This window comes from Hippopotamus amphibius, chromosome 6 (genome assembly GCF_030028045.1).
Source record: "Hippopotamus amphibius kiboko isolate mHipAmp2 chromosome 6, mHipAmp2.hap2, whole genome shotgun sequence".
Classification (NCBI taxonomy): domain Eukaryota; kingdom Metazoa; phylum Chordata; class Mammalia; order Artiodactyla; family Hippopotamidae; genus Hippopotamus; species Hippopotamus amphibius.
In genome coordinates, this window is record NC_080191.1 from 64,612,798 (window position 1) to 64,631,092 (window position 18,295).

Sequence of the window (18,295 nt, forward strand, 5' to 3'; positions counted from 1 at the left end):
CCAGGTAGTAAATATTTTAGGCTCTGTGGCCATACGGTCTCTACGCTCAGTTCTGCTATTGTGGCGTGAAAGAAAGCATCCACAGAAAGCATGTAGATGAGTTACTGTGGCCGTGTTCCAGTAATGCTTTATTTAGGAAAACAGGCAAAAGACAGAATTTGGCCCACTAGCTGTAGTTTGCTGACCCCTGATCTAGACTATAAGATCTGTAGGCAGAAACTGTCTTACATCTCCAGTGCCCAGCACAATGCCTGTATAGAATAGATAACGAGTAAGTACTTATTACATTATTGGTTTTTTCATTTCTACTCTGGAATACTTTTGTGATTGAAACTAAAGTATTGTTTATTATAATTTTCTAATATGCATTTAATATTTTTATTTTCAGAATCCAATTCTCAATTTTGAACTACCTATGAATTTGGCAAACTGGTTTCCTCCCCCAAGAATGAGAACAAAAAGAGAAGAAATCCGAAATATAATTCTGAAGCTGCAGGAAGATCAGAGCAAAGAGAAAAAGAAGCATAAGGACACTTATTCAACAGAAACGTCTTTAGGCGAAGGAGCAGAGCAATATGTCAATAGCATATCAGATTGACCATTTCTGATGCTTCTCAGTATTGCCTTCAGAAACTGAGTGACTTTCAAGGGTATAGACAGTAAAGAACTGAAGTGCTCACTGCGCAGTGATTTGGAAATGTTAATGCTTGTATAAATGTCATATAATTTCCAATGGAGTATGTATTAAGTAAAAGTCTGTAAATATGTTAATGAGGCCAATTTTTCCAGCATTTATAATTATTTTTTTCACTTGTTAGGAAGCTTTTGTTATGTATTTTCTGTTAATAGTACTTAAAACTGCAACTTCTAAACACAAAATAAATAAAAAGAAAATATTTATAGGAGGAAATGATTAACTTGATATTCTTTAGTGAAATTGTATAATTCTTCAGTGGGTGTGATATATTTCATGGGAATATTCAAGTATCTATGATAATCTTTTGATCTTTGCATTTGTTTTAAAATAACTTGAAATGTGAAAATAAGATTAAATCAAAGGCGTTTTGAACAAGAAAGACATCTTCATATGCTTGTATAGCAGGAAAAAATAACAGCTTTTTAATTCAGACACTCCCTTGTATTTAGAGAACTTGGCCCCAAAAGTGTAATAAATATTTATAATTTTATTCAAATATTTAAGAAGAAGCAGTATTTAGAGCAAGTCAAAGGAAAATAACTTTGAATTATACCACTAAATAATAACTATATCATACATTGTTGTCAAGTATGTTTCTGAAGATGTCAAAGACTCAGGTTAAAACTATTTTGGTAAGTACAGCTTGAATTTCAAATATCCCATGTTACCTTTCTATATTATAGCTTAAAGTATCTACAATCTGTGATATAGTGAATTGATAAACAATTTTTAACCTGTGAACACAGGAATTTAAATAGGAATTTACTATTTTTTGTAATGACTTTTGCTATTTTTTCATTGCTCATTTTGTTCTTGTTATTTTGATAAAGTATCAGACTTTTTGCACCTGAGTTTTTTAGTGTAAATTATTTTTACATGTAAAAGTACTGTCTTTAATCAGTTGCATAATGCAGAAAAAATCTCCTATCTTGAATTCCCCTTTAAAAATACTAAAACGTGATGGTTTTTGATGACAAATTTACAACTCATGTAGGAGTCTTGCATATATCTGCTGAAACACTTATTTTCAAATGAAATGTTACATAGTTCTTTCAAGTTAACTTTGAGACTTGAAAATTATATATTTTAAAAGTCATTTTTTGTTAAATAATTTTAAAAGCACATATAACAAACATAGTTGAGAATAAAAGGAAGACCACTTTTAATCAGCAATTACTTTATTTTTAATCTGGCCATTTCTGGCATGGCAACCAACATTTTAGGCTACTTTCTTGGATTTAATAAAGTCCATGGGTGTGTTTGGGGTGGATTGGGGGTGTTGTTAACAACAACCAAAAAATATATATATATATTTATATTTAAACACACTCATTAAGGGAAACATTAAAATGTAAGCTTAAGAAACATCACCATTAGTGGTATTGATTATGGATTTGTTACTGTCTTAACATTTTTATTTATGATTACATTATTTCTTTTTAAAGAATACCTTAAAGCTCTTAACTCAGATATGAAAAGAGTTTAATTTTATTATTTACTGAATATGGACCAAAAAATGGAAATTTAAAAAAGAATCCTGATAGCAGTAAGCAAAGTTGGCATATTTAATTTTTTTACTGTACTGTATTTTGTCAGAATTTGAAGGTACTGAAAGAACTATTCCAAAATGCTTGTTGTTGTTTCAATTTCTAATGGTTACATTTTGCACTCTTAATTTTTGAAAAGATAAAAAGATAACCTGTCCCTTGGGCCAATTCAGTCAATCACGTTTTGACATGAGAAATATAGATATGTCTGTCAACTTTCTAGAGGCAGAATATCCAGCTATTTGATCATATTTCTCCCACTCAATGTAAAATTCTATTTTTAAAAATTATACTAATGAATTTGCTTTGGAGATAAATCTTTGGAGACTGCCAGTTTGAGCTCCAAAATGAGACTTGAGAGTCTTTGGTGTATATGCACATTTACTTGCTAATTGTGTACTCTGGTACTTCTATATGTAGTTTAAAGTGGGTATCAACCTTTTTAAATGTATTTATTAGTACTTAGAAGTTGTGAAACAGAATTTTAAAGCTTAGAGGTTTGTTACTAGATGCTGAAACTGCATGACGAGTATCTGGTATCTTAACTAATTAGATAGATCTGTTGTATTTGTTTTCTTGTTGGATAGAATAACAGTTAATCATTTTTAGAAGAGTTTTAGATTACTTGCCATAAAATTTGTATGTCTCTTAGCTCTTGGTAGTTTAGAAGCAAAGGTGGCATTTAACTAGTCCTTTTCCTTTGATGTTGCTAGGACAGCTGAAAACTTAATGGTATTATTTCAGGTTCACATAATCCTATATCAGTTAAGCATAGTAACCTGTGCTTAAACTGTTAGTCAATTAAATGTAGGAGGTTTTGTTTGGAAGGATAAAATAGTTATCTAAATTATATCTTGTGTTTAAGTCACCAAAATCCATATTTTTTTTTTTAGAAAACTATGCCCTCTGAAAACTGTAAGATATAAAGAGAATAAGTTTTAATTTCCCAGAAACTGAAAGTTTTACTTAAAGTCTCAGAAAATTCACTGAAGAGGAATAATAAAGAATATATTTTAATACATATGATTGAGTTGTTGGAGTAAATCTACTGGGATATAGCAGTAGAAAGGATAATTTCATTGGAAGAAACAGCAGAAGAGATGAGGTAGTGTAGTGCTGTACGTCTAGAAGAGGTACAGAGAACAAGGTGGCTCTGTAGATTGCTCTGAGGACAAAAGAGAAGGAAGAAATTATTTGGGGGAGAATACTACAGCCTGTCTAGCCAGGGCACCAAAACCAAACTCACAGAGGTCACACCAGACTGTGTTAGGAAATGTCATCTACTGAACACTGTTCTAAAATAGTCCAGCAAAACTTTGTGGTACATTTGTCATTTCCATACTCCCAAGAGGAAGAAAGAAAGTTAAAAAACTGCTCTTCGAAACTTAACCACATAGGAAGTATTGGTTGATCAAGTGAAAGCAATGTGTACCTTGGGGGAAATAGGCCCCCGGTCTTAATTCTGATAACCAGATTGAGGAATAATGGTAGAGTGCCCTAAACTGCTACTAAGGAAATCAGAGTGCAGTGTACTCAGAAGAAAATATCACAGACCCACGGCCTGAAACAGAAAAAAGTTAAAAGCTTGGAGGTCTTTACTGTCTGTATCACAAATAACAGTTAAGTTGTACTTAACTGTAGAAGATTACAATGAGGAACATATTATCCAAAACAACATTTCTATAAATGTGTATCAGAATCACCTGGGGAGCTTTTCAGACTTCGGGCATACCTAGGGTCTTAACCCCAGTGGTGCCTTGTATTTTCAGATTATTCCTCAAGTAACTCTAGTATGCACCTCCCACTGACATAAAAGGATCTATATGTGTCCCTGACAGCTTTCAAGTTGCCGGTCCCAAAGGTAATGAGGCTTGTCTGCATTTTCTTCTCTCAAACGCTTTAAGATACCACTTTACCCCCACCTCCGAAATTCTCGTTAAGAACTTGATAGGTGAAGTTAATAAATTGCTGTTACTAAGCCTTGCAGACTTATAAAGAAATTATTAGGGTACTCAGAGGTTAGAGATGGGCAGATACCCTGTTTTTCAAAAGGCAAAAAGTAGATTCTGCAAATTGTAAAATAGAACATCAGCTCTTGATAAGATTTCTAAAACTGATTTATTAAATGGATGATTTGCAAACTCTTAATGGTCACCAGGAGTTATGAGATAGCTATAACCGAGGTGGTTTTATATTTTTACTAGGATTCTGAACTTGTCAATCTGTAGAATGCAGCCAGACTAGCAATTCTCAGAGTGTGTTTGCTATCTCTAGTTTTGAGAGATAGTTAATAAGTTCTTTAGTCAAATAAGTTTGGAAAAAATTTAAAACAAAGTAAGCAGTTTTCTTGGAGTTAATATGCAGAATGATGAAACGAGGAAAATACAGAACACAGTATACTAAATGCAGAATTTGGCTATATCCTCCTCCTCCTCTCCCGCATTGGTTCTCTAAACTTCCTTATAAATACTAGCCATCAGAAGACAGAGTTAACTACTTGAGGTGTTTGTGAACTGAACTTTATGAGAAGATGCTTTTGAAACTTACCTGAGGCTGATTATTTTTTTTTACATTTTATTAATAGCTGGGTATATGATTTGGAGATTTGAAAATAAATGACTAGTGTCTTGGGGAAATGAAGTTTCATGAGAATCATTCTTTTATGAAAAAATTACAAACCTAATTCTTGTATACAAGTGGAATCTTCTAGGAAAAAAACAGATTTGATGATACCAATTTTTGTAAGGTCATCAAATCCCCTAAACTCATACACAAGTAGAAATTGTGTAAAAATATGAAAGTGAGCTGAAAGATTATCTGGAGGCTCTTCTGTTTCTATCTGGACCACTTAACTGCTAACTTAACCTCCCCTGACTTCCACTCCACCAGCCTTTACTTTAGAATTAAATTGAAACACAGATTTTATACTTTGCATTTTTTTCCATCTGAAGAAATCTGTGCAAAGAAGTACTCTTTACTAAATATACTTTCAATATGTTTAATCCCTCAAATAACTGAAAATTAGTTGTTTAAGCCTGTTATAAAATTTACTGTGTGTCTTAATTAGCTTTATACATGTTGACAGCACAGGATTTGATCCAAAACAAATTAGATGAAAAGAAATTGATCCTTAAATATTGAATAAATGTTCTGAGTACCTTCTTCATACTAGGTATCGGGAACTTAAAACAGGGAGCCAAACAGATAACATCTTCTCCCCTCGTGGAGCTTCCGTATAGTATAATGGAAAGATATCTGTTAATCAACCTCACCAGTTAATAATTTAAAATAACTGCCATTCAGAAAAAGCATAAATTGTATAAATATAGGCTAATCTGGAAAGGTTGGGGACATCTTCCCTAAAGATGTGACATTTGAACTATTGGTAGACATAAACTAAACAAAGTCTGAGAAGGCAAAGGAAGAACAGTGCTTGTAGACTGTGCAAAGGCCCTGAGACAGGGAGATGTGTAACCTGTTCTAAATGATAATGGCCTCATTTATTAAGTGTGTACCATATGCCAAATACTGTTGTAAACTTTTAAAATGTATTAATTCATTTATTCTTTACAATGACTTGATGAGATATGCAGTCCCAGTTTACAGAAGAACAAACTGAGGTCCAAAGAAATAGTTTCCTCAGCAAAGCTGGGCACCATACCCTAGAAGCTAGGTCAACCTGGCTAGATAAAAGAAGATGAAAATCAGTGCAGTGTCCATATTTCTTTTTTTTTTTTTTAGAGATGCAGTGTGGCTAAATCTTGATTATTATGGAAACTGGTTGTGAAGGGGTTTTTTTGAACTACGTTATCTTTTAATATGTTTAAACATCTTCATAATTTAAAACATAAAATTAAAGTAGGCCTGTGTAACTGGAGCTCAGAGTAAGATGGAGAGATAGGCTGGGATCTCATCATGCCTGGAAGCCATGTTCAAGACTTTGGTCTTTACCCTAAAATGTTACTGGAGCACTGCAAGCAGGGGAATAACATGACCCACAGTGCATGTTGACAAGATCACGATGGCAGTGATGAAAGCATTGGAGGGGGGCAAGAGTGAGTGCGAGCCTGTGCTACGAGCAATTAATGATGAATTACCATAGCTAAGGTAAAGCATACCTGTGATCACAGGGATGCCAAAATAAGACATAATTTGGATATTTCATTTGAAATGTCCCTCTTAGAAACATGCAACAAAAACAGGAGGAAAGTGTTCCTTTGTCCCAGTCAGAACTTCAGTTTTTTCTTTGTGAACAAGTGATTATCAAAGATATTTAAATATAAATGAAACACAGCTGAAAAATGAACAGATGATTAACTGAAGATATCTACAGAAGATTGATTTTACAAAGAATTATTTATAAAGCATGTAAAACTATCAAAGAAAAAGCATTAAAAAATTGTAAACACCAAAGTTATATTTTTAAAATATACGTACAATAAAAACAAAGTATAAAATTAACTTAAAATAGTAACATTCCATTGTCTTCACAGGAGAAATACTTTATCAACATAAAATTGAAACAATTATAGTAGGTCAATTGCCTGATATTTCCAAAGAGACTTCTTAGAGAAACTGCCCAAAGAACCTGTAACATAGCTAGTTATGTTTTGTTATCATTTGCTCTCTTATCCCAGTCTCACTTCTGTCACAGCTAATTGAATTTAGGGTTGACACCTGATCTCAAGGAAGTTAATTTGTAGTGATGTGACGTAGCAGGTAAAAAACAAAACAAAGCCAATCAAATCTAATCATTGGGAATTTATATTGTAAGAAAAATAATTTGCAAATTGGAAGTAGCACAGAGTACAGTGTGTTAAAATGACAGTCTAATAAGTAACCTTATTTCTAAGATGGACTTTTTTTTTTTTTCATATTTTAAGCTCTGAATTAAGGCTACATCTTACTGAGTAAGGAGCGAGTTTGCATCAGAATCAATAAAACACATTACTAGGCCCCATTCCCAATTTCTGATTCAGGATTGTCTTCAGTGGGGCCTGCAGATTTTCATTTCTAACAACCCAGGCAAGACCACACTTTGAGAACCACTGATGTATTTCTTAGTAGCATTTTCAGCCAAGGATATGAAAACCTCTTGATGCAGGTAAGACCAAGGGAACACCAAGCATCAAAGCATCCTAGATTCAATGAAATACTGTATGAAATTATTTGATGATATCTACTCAATAATACTTTATTTGTAATTACAGTTAAATGTGAATAACTCTGAGGCATGTAATCACACTACACAGCTTAGCTTTTTTTTTTAATTGTTATAGATTTATCTTTCCTTTATAACCTCGTTTAACAACTCTGTATACTTTTTTCATATATTCTCCATTCATATGATCTCTATATAGTAATATATCTATAAAGGTGTATTAATTGTTTTTTTATAAAAACTGGGATAATAATATAAACACTTTTAAGCATCTTTCTTTTGTCTTTCAGCAATATCTTGTGCAAATCAATCCAAGCCACCTGGTATAATCAAGGTCAAAGTGAATTATATGATTGACCATAATGTTGCCATTGCCTTACTCTAGCAGTCCTGATAGCTTTGGTTATTCTATAGTAACAATTTCAAAATCTCAGTGGCTTACCCCCTCCAAAACTTTTCTTCCTTTGGTCAGGCTACATGGCCAAAAGAGGAGGGCAAGGGAGTTCTGTTCCCCAGGTATTCGTCTATCCAGACTGATGAAGCTCCAGGTTGATACAGGCTTCCACGGCCGTGACGGGGTGGGTAGGAAGCCTGGTGAGCAGCACATGGACCCAAAGCTTCTACCCAGAAGGGGCACATCACTTCCACTCACACTGCACTGGCCCAAAGTAGTTAGGCAACACTCCTAATTTCAAGAGGAACCACGTTCACTCTTACCATATTTCTAGAAAGGAATATTTTTAGCAGCTTATGTGACTCCCACGGTATTAATGGGCATTCCCTTTGTTTCCATGAGCATGCAACCATGAGCATGTAACATATTTCCCTGTTTGTATTTTTTTATATGCTGGTAGTTTTAGCTCTTTGGAATGGATTCCCAGGGATTGCTAGATCAAAGAGCTCAAGTATTTTTATAAATATTATCTACTTATTTCCTAAAAGAATGTAAGAATTTACATTTCATCTAGCAATTTATTAAAATACAATTTTTTCCTGCATCCCCAGCAGCAATTTAGGTATCATAGCTCTTTTTAATTTTGCAAATCTTGTGCATGTAAAGCTGTTTTCATTATTACTTTGATTTGCATTTCCCTGAGCTCTAGTTTAAATTTGAGCATTTCTTTTTGTGCTTATTGTTTGTCCATTTTGGCATTGGATTAGTAGTTGTCTTTTTTTTTTCTATTAATATTTAAGCCTTCTGCATATTACATTGTCATCTGTTATAAGTGTATCTTTTCATAATATATTATTTGTAGACCTTGTTTACATATTTTTCATACCAACATTTGTATGTATTTTCTGAGTTTTCAATCTTGGTTAAGAAGCTCCTTCTTGACTCGCGATAGTATATATGTCACATGTTTCTCACAAGATTTTTTTGAAAATTTAAGTAATAAAACTATGGAACTTATTTCTGTGTGTGGCAAAAGATAGGGGATGTTATATTCTTAAGCATATATTCTTCAAAGTAGCCATCTTGCCAGCATCATTTATTAAAAATCTTCTTTTAGCATTAAAATGAATTTCCATCTTTGTCATATATTAAATACTATAACACTAATATTTATTTCTGAAATTTAAATTTTTTTCTTTAAGTGGTGTCATTACTTCATTTATACCTGATAACTATAAGACATAGTGAAAGCTATACCCAAAGGAAGTTTATAGATTTAAACACATTATTAAACTGAAAAATGAAAAATAAGTATATTAAAACATGTTAGAAATTAGGAACAGAACAATAAAATAACACTTTTTCAAAAAACTAAGGAAGAGGAAATTAAGGAAAATGAAAATTAATGAACTAGAACTTACTCCATCACACTACCATACTCTGGCAAAAAACCCCCCACAAATCTGGCTTTTTTGAAAAGAGAATAAATTAAACTCAGCCTGATCAAGTAAAAAGGAAAATAAAAAGGAAAAAGGAGGCATGTCACAGATACAGAAAGGCTTTAAAAAGAGACTTAAATGTGTAATTCCATGACCACAAATTTGAAAGCCTGAAGGAAATCGGTGAAGTCTTACAGAATTAGAAGATAACGGAATGGATTCATGAAGTAGACAACTTGATTATATTACATATACTTAGAAGACATTGGCAAAGTGTTACAGAGTTACCTTTATAATGCACAAATACCTTATCAATTCTTGGATTTAAACTTTTAAACAGTGAAATCTGAGGTTATTTAAACTATTCCAGGCCATAAAAATGGGTGAAAAATTCCCAACTCATTCATGAGGCCAGCACACCTTTAATAAAAAAAATTCTAGTGAAGATAGCCTTAAAGAGGAACACTAAGGAAGTATGTAATTTGTGGTTCAAGATTGACAAAACCTAAATAAAATATTGGTCATTAGAATCCAGTAATGACAAACAACCAATGCCCTATGATCAAGTTCAAGGATGTTCAATATCAGAAAATATACTAACTTAATTGTTATGTCAAAGATTAAAGGGAGAAATTTATATGATTATATAAAAATTCAGCCATTCATGACACAGTCTTTAAATGAGAATAGAGAAATCTGTCAAAATATAGATGATAAATTCCTACTAACAAATAATATATTAAATGGTGAAACACTTAAAACCAATTAAATTCATATCAAAAACTAGACAGGCTCTCATACTTTTCAACATTGTTTTTTTTTTTTTTGCACTTAAAACAGTTGTACTAAGACAAGAAAATGAAAAAGCTGGTATAAACCTTGGAAGATAAGCGATGAATGTTTTTTGACTTGTTTAAAAAAAGAAGATTTGGTACATTGCCTGGATAAATACACAGTGATGATCTAGAAAAGAAATTGGGGGCAAAATTATTCACAGTAATGACCAAGAACTATAAAATACTTAGGAATAAACTTAAAAAGTAAAGCATATGACCTGAATGAGAAAACCACACAGTTTCATCAATGGTCATAGAAAAAGAGCTGCAGGAATGGAAAACATAGATAAGCATGTTCTCAGATGGGAAGGCATAATATTGTAAAAACACCAATTCTCTCCTAATAGTATATAACTATAATTTGATTTTACATAATACCAGTAGTGTTGTTTCTGATTTAAAATCTCAAAGCATATATAAAAGGAAAAATGCCCAAGAGAATCCAGGAAAAATGTATCAGAATGTATGACAGGGACTTCCCTGGTGGCGCAGTGGTTAAGAAGCCACCTGCCATTGCAGGGGACATGAGTTCCATCTCTGGTCCAGGAAGATCCCAGATGCCACAGAGCAACTAAGCATGCATGCTGCAGCTACCAGCCTGCGTGCTACAACTACTGAAGCCTGCACACCTAGAGCCCATGCTGCACAACAGAAGCCACCACAGTGAGAAGCCCATGCACTGCAACGAAGAGTAGCCCCCGCTCTCCACAACTACAGAAAGCCTGCATGCAGCAAAGAGGACCCAACACAGCCATAAACAAACAAATAAATAAAAATAGTTTATATAAAAAAGAATGTATGACAAAGTTATTATAAAATATCAATTGGAATTTGGGGAGGAAGACAGAGTAAAATGAGGTGTGTTCAGAGAAACAGACTGAAGTAGAGGAAGGCGGAAGAGATCACATGCAAAAGAGACTGTCATACTGAGTGAAGTAAGTCAGACAGAGAAAGACAAATATCATATGACATCGCTCATATGTGGAATCTAGAAAAAAAGGTACAAGTGAACTTATCTATAAAACAGAAATAGAGTCACAGATGTAAAAAACAAACTTATGGTTACCAGGGGTAAGGAACGGGGGAGGGATAAGTCGGCAGTTTGGGACTGCCATATACGCACTACTGCCATATACGCACTACTGTATATAAAATAGATAACTAACAAGGACCAACTGTATAGCACAGGGAACTCTACTCAACACTCTGTAATGACCTATATAGGAATAGAATCTAACAAAGAGTGGATATATATATATATGTATAACTGATTCACTTTGCCATACAGCAGAAACTAACGCAACATTGTAAATCAACGATACTCCAAGAAAAATTAAAAATAAACATATATATGTGTTTTTCAAATCATCACATTGTACACTTTAAACTGACACAATGTAAAGAGAGACCAACAACACACATAGATGGTGAAAAGAACATAACAAATACTGAAGTGAGCCAGTTATCCAATTGTTCATTGCTGCCACCCTTCTACCTGCTGTTCATTTAGGTTGTGGGCTTAAGAATTAACTGCTGCTGTGATCAGCAGTGTTTGAAGTACTAATTAGCATATTATAATAACAGTCCTTTAGTTTGTTTTTATCCTTAAATCAATAGTGACTTGGCTATAAATAGGATAACCACAGGACTCCTGGGGAGAAATTATTCTCTAGACACAGCACTAGTCATGATTTCTTCAGGTTGCCAAGTAACCTACAGAGCCCGGTGCCAGACTAGGTTCACGGACTAGAGACTCTATCACTTCTGGGACAGGCAATGGCTGTCAAACTTCTTTCTTTGCCAGGCTTTTTGACAGTGACATCACTGATAATGTATTTCAGATTTTGCCCCTATGTAAAGTCCAGTTCTTTACACATCCCGCCCCCCTTTGCCTGCCACCTGTTTCTCATGTATATGCAACTGAAAAGTTTCAGAAGGAAACAATTCTCATGCTTTCTGAAGAGATGCTTTCTGATAATTTCTCTTTTATCCTTTTTAAACATGTTCCTTAAAAGCCAATACATTGATATTATCATCCACAGTTTGAATAACACCAAGGTTTTAACCTTATGAGATTCAAAAGATTTAAATACACAAGAGTAAAATTTTATCTAGTGAGAACTTGGATACATTGATATATCCTTGTTGCACAAGTTACGAAATTTTGGTTAAAAAATGTATCGCTTATTTGAAGATGATACTGAACTTTGGAATTTGGGGGGCATATATTGAGGTAGACTGTTTTCTCATTCTTTTTATTATAATTGTTATTGGCATGATCATATTGGCATAACCAATACATTTCTCTACAAACTTATGTTTATTTTTTATTTTTATTTTTGAATGAGCAAAATATACAATGAATTTAATAAAATACAAAAAACAAACAAAAAGATTTTCAACCTTGTTAGTAATCAGAGAATACAAATTTAAACCACAATGATATTGGGAGATCAGTCTGATATATTCCCAGCAATGATATGGAAAAAAGGAATTCTTATGTCTTTCTTGGGTAAATAATTTTGCATTTTCTAGAAAAACTGAATATTTATAATCTAGGAAGCAGCAATTCTGCTCCCAGATTTATTCTCTAGAAATTTTTTTGTATAAAAATGGACTTGGAAACATGTAAATAATATTTGTAACGGCAATATTCACCATAGCGTAGACAGAGAAAAGCCCAAATGTTCATCAACAGTTGAATGGATAAACTACGGTTCATTCATGCAAAGTTACTTTACACAGCAGTGAAAATGAATTCTATCCACATGTAACAACATGGATGAATCTTAAAAACAATATGAGCTGAAAACAAGTATCAGAAGAATTTATAGTGTAAGATACTATTGATTTCATGTTCAAAAACATTCAAGCTACAAATTATGTTGTGTAGGGATTCATACATACGAAAACATAAAAACATGGAAAAGTCAGAAAATACTAAACTAGAATTTCAGGTTAGTAGATGCCTCTTGGGGGGAAAGTGGAAGATGTGATTGCAGAGGGATACACAAGGTACAGACATTTGTTTTAAAATATCCAAAAGTAAAATTAAAATTTTTTGATTATATCCAGAAATGACCTTAGACATTTTTTCTGAATTTGCTTGAGTTAATCAACTTAGCCTGGTTATCTTCACATTATTAATAAATATGCAAATGTAAAGTTTATTTCATCTCAGAAATACATATTATTTCTTTGGAAACATAAGAAAACATAAGTTTTCTCACAGCAATTTTTTTGAAAAAGACTCCTATTCAAGAACCATTTATTTCAATGTGACTCTTCTAAGAGAAAGTAACTAAAAATTAAGAAAACTAAAAAAATACTGAAACTGTCTCAGTATTTTCTCTTTTTTTAAAAGATATAAGCTTCTATTTTAAGTATTACATACTTAGAGAAAAAGTACACAGATCATGAATGAATGAATGAATGAATGAACTCAAAGAATTATCACCAAGTGAACCCACCTGTGCAACCACCACCCACCCAGGTGAAAAACAGAATATTACCAACATCTCGGAAGCCTTCCATGTGCCTCTTCTTAAACTACCAACCCTTTTTAATGTTTTATTTTGAATAACTAATAAGTGCGATTGATTTGATTATTTATATTATTAGATTATTGTTCAGCAGACATTCACTACCTACATATCCATGTTAAGATCATTCGTCCTGCCCCACTGATGCTAGATTTGGTCATTCGACCTTCTTCATCTAACAGAATGGGGCCAGAAGTAGCAGCGTGCCAATTCTGAGCCCAGGCTTTAGGAAATATAGCAGGTTTCTAACTTCTGACACAAGGAGAATGCACCCCCAGGTAGCCACTGGCCCTTCATCTTTTTTTTTTAATATATATTTTTAAGATTTTTAATTTTTTTTTTTATTTATTTGTGGCTATGTTGGGTCTTCATTGCTGCACACGGGTTTTCTCTAGCTGTGGCGAGTGGTGGCTACTCTTTGTTGCGGTGTTCGGGCTTCTCATTGCAGTGGCTTATCTTGTTGTGGAGCACGGGCTCTAGGCGTGCAGCCTTCAGTAGTTGCGGTGTGTGGGCTCAGTAGTTGTGGGTCGCAGACTCTAGAGCGCAGGCTCAGTAGTTGTGGCTCATGGGCTTAGTTGCTCTGCAGCATACGGGATCTTCCCAGCCCAGGGATTGAACCCATGTGCCCCTGTATTTGCAGGTGGATTCTTAACCACTGCACCAGGGAAACCCCATGGCCCTTCATCTTGACCCCCAGAATGAGACACATAGAACAGACCTGAATTTACCAGCAGCCTGAATTAGAGTTGTCCTGGGGGACCTACATACTTGCCAGAGGGAAAATTAATGCTTTTTGTTATATGCTATTGAGATTTTGTTGATTACACAGCAAAGGCTGACTGATATAATAATCATTTGTTAAACTTGATAAGGCATACGTGAATGAACTCAGGTTATTAATATGTATATCCATTTAAGGCTTTGTTCACTTCAAACTTATGTTTATTATTGACTGTAGGATAATATTTAACTCTGACACATTTAATTAGATACTTCCTGGTCAGAGATTTCTTGATACTTCCTTGACCTGTTTCAAGGTACCACTATTTTTAAGGCAAGAAAATCAGCCACTACCAATCTTTTCATTTGTTTAACAAATATTGTTTTCAGAATAATACTGAGTATCACTGATTTGTCTAAACGGCACTCCCCACACCCAGTTTTTTTTTATATTATATACACAGCAATTTTTTGCATTACATAGTATCAACTTTGAATACTTTATTTGTAACCTTGAGGGAAGATACAATTTATTTTCATTTTATATTTTTTGTAAGACAGCAGCATCACAATGTTTAGCCATATGAAATTGAAGGAGAGTTGGTAAAAATAAAAATATTGTGACAACTCAATAAATATTAAATTATGTGTATAATTGTGGTTTATATTTCAATTACTATAACACTTCTATAACAAAGTTCTAAAATGTTTTCAAAATATTCCTTTCTGAAGGACTTCCACTGTCAAGACTATGGACCTGCCAAAGCTCAAGTGCATTCAGCTCAGTTCCATTCCGCAGACGTTTCCACAGTGCATGCCTTTTACGTCCCAGCTGGCTCTAGATGTCCAAAGATAGGTAGGAGCTCAGTGATCTCACAAACTTGTAAATAAAACATCCTATATTATTAGGAAATGTGCAACATGGAGCTCTGCACAGGATATTTCAGTGGGCGTTAAATCCAACCCAAGGGTTGAAACATATTTATGATAACCAAATCAGGATTAATTTGTAAAAATACAATCTTAAAGATTTTAAACACCATTAATTTTTTTGTGTATTTTCTGGACTATTTATGTAGGCTGTGGAGAACTGACCTTTCTGAATTGTGTCACTGAATACTTTGACAAATATATACTTATGGTTTCCTTTCTCAAAATTTAATTCAAGCTTGTTTTTATATTTTCTCAAAGATTCTTTAAATCGTATGTTTTGCTTTTTTAAATTAATGTCCATAAATTCAACTGTAATAATTTATTCATAATATGCAACAAAAACAGATAAATCTACTACTTTTCTCATTGTATTCCTGGAATTAGTATAGCTATAGCAGAAAGACTTCTCTACTCTGGGGAAATTTTTAGAAGTTATATGTTTTCTATACATTTTTATGGATTTTTTTAACATTCAGATTTCAGCAAAACTGTACCTAAAAGAAATTCTGTAACTGACTTGTATTACTTTCTAAATTTAAAACAAAGCTAATTGCAAATAAATTTTAGCATTAGTTTTATTTTTAAAGATTTACATTTTTCTTGCACAAATATATTTCAAACTTTTCTAACATAACATGTTCAAGATTATATGGGAATGTATTCTTACATTTATTGTTTTTGTGATCTACACATGGGATTGGGATTATGTTGTTTGCAAACCTCCTTTTAGTTTGCAAAACACTTTCATTTCTGCATTATCTTATTTAGCCCTTTCTCTGAGGAGGAGGTATCATTACCATTGCTATTTTATTGATGAGTAAATCGAGTCTCAGTGAAATTAAGTGACTTTACAGGTCACAGGCTTGGGTCCTGGCTCCTCTTCACATTATTCACCTTGTGTTAAATAAGTTTTAATATAATACTGCACCTCCAGAATGGCCTTCGCTCATTTTTTTTAAAAAAGTTTTTCTACTAGTTGGTTAGGTTACATTTAACCCAGTGAAGTCTGGAAAAAAAAAATAATCGACTCTCTTCAGCCTTTCTTTAAATTACCCCACTTGAACTGGAGATCACAGGATCTGGCAAATCAGATGAAATACTATTTTTAAGACACTTGACAGTTCAATGAAAGTGTGTAAGGTGATGATCTTTGGTCCGACTTGTGCTACTATTTCAGTTTTAATTATAATGCCACTATAACAATGCAGGGAGAACCAGCTGGAAGTTGATATAAGAGAAACACTATAGTTACAGAAATTTCTGGAAGCTAGAACAATGAGATGTGTGTTGATCTGGTTAAGAAGTTTTTTTCTTAAAGCATCTATTGATAAATGATATTTCAGCTTTAATTTTTGCCCTTTATATAGACAATATTTCTAAAATATATTAGCCTACTTTCTTTCTAGAGAGTAAGTTCAGAAATGATGTTTAAAACATCATTTAATCTTTTTAAAGAAACATCTATGCTTTTCTAGTGGTTACATTAAGCATTAGTTTTTTCCTGATAAAGTATGAGAGACACAGATGTTGATGGTGTCTGAGGATGGACTAAAATATACCCTAAGGAAAAAAATCATAAGACTAGATTTTCAGGGACCTGATTATTCCTTGTACTTGATTTCCCTATAAATTCCAGATGAGTACCATTAGCGCAAACTTGCTAATAACTAAAGCAGTGATCAAAACTTCTTTTAGAAGCTATAGTATAAATATCTCATTTATTCATCAAATAAACACTTGAGCACTTATTCCTCTTTTGTAAGATGGGGATAACAACAGACCTTTCTATACCAGTTAGGGTTATTTGTTGAAGGCAACAGAAATAAACTCTGGCTAACTTATCCAGAAAAAGAACGTTCTGGAAGAAAATCATGTAGCTCACAGAATCCCTGGGGATGGTGAACTTGGTGTGTAAAATGGGCAGGGCCATGACTTTTGGCACTGTTGCAACCAGACCTTGGTCACCACAATGATCCACACCACTGGGGATTATCTCTTCATCTTTGTGTCACTTTGTGCATATTCCAAGTTTCAGGTGAGAACATCCAGTTGACTTACCTGAGTCCCATGCCATGACTACAGCCTAGTTGCCAGAGTGTGGGGAGAAGGACTTTGGCCAAACTCAGTTTCCAAACTGTGAAGTGGGCCTTGTTCCCACCAAGACTCAAAATTAAGGATTCTCCACAAATAGGATGGGAGGTCAGAAATTAGGCAGGTAAAAAGGCAGTGCTCACCACGTGACCTCACAGGGCTGCAGAGGTTTAGTGCAGTGATCTGTGTAAAGTGCTCAGCACAGTTCTGGCACAAGGAGGCAGTAGATCAATTTCAGCATTATTATTATTACTATTATTATTAATCCAATGAGGCGGGCAACGTGCTAATCTCTAGGGGTAAAAAAGTATTAGGGCACAATTTCTAATCAAAAAGCTCAATATTTTGGAGAGCTGTTACAGGGAGAAACAAATATAAAACATAATTATAATACCAGTTCATAAGTGCTACAGTATAGGTATGTAGTGGGTGCTCTGGAAAATAGGGAAAAGAAAACCCAATTCTGCACAAATCAGGACAGAGAAAACAGTCAGACAGAGTTCTGAATATTGAGAGAAGCATCATGAAAGGGCTTGGCATGTTTGAGTTCCTATGACGAGGGCAGGTTCAGGATTGTGAAGGATTCTATATACCAGCTAAATAAGTTTTAACTGCTCTGAAAGTCACCAGGACTTGGTACAAGGGGTGACATAGTCAGATCTAGGGGTGGTGGAGTAACTCTTTAGGAGTGATGAGAGAATGGACAAGAGTGAGCAGAGGCAACATCAAGTGCTCAGATAAGAGAAGATGACAGCCTGTTCTCAGGGAAGATGGAGAGTCATGTATGACACAGAGTGAACGGCATTCAGTGCCTCCAACACTAGGGGTAAGGAAGGGAAGGAGTCCTGGGTGACTTTAAAACGACAACTTTTTGAGACAAGTAGATGGTAACGACATCATTGTAATAGACTCGATTGGCAGGGGAATCATCTGAA

The 18,295-nt window shown here is 33.9% G+C and overlaps 1 protein-coding gene across 7 annotated transcripts in view; it reads left to right on the forward strand.

The window, feature by feature from the left end:
* SENP6 (SUMO specific peptidase 6) overlaps nt 1–903 on the forward strand; it is a 104,254-nt gene extending 103,351 nt beyond the window's left edge. For all 7 annotated transcript variants that reach the window (XM_057737706.1, XM_057737707.1, XM_057737708.1 and 4 more), the window contains one exon: nt 389–903. In XM_057737706.1, the coding sequence (XP_057593689.1) occupies nt 389–598 (210 nt within the window). In that variant the 3' untranslated portion in view covers nt 599–903. The remainder of the gene's footprint in view (nt 1–388) is intronic.
* The last annotated feature ends 17,392 nt before the right edge of the window (nt 904–18,295 follow it).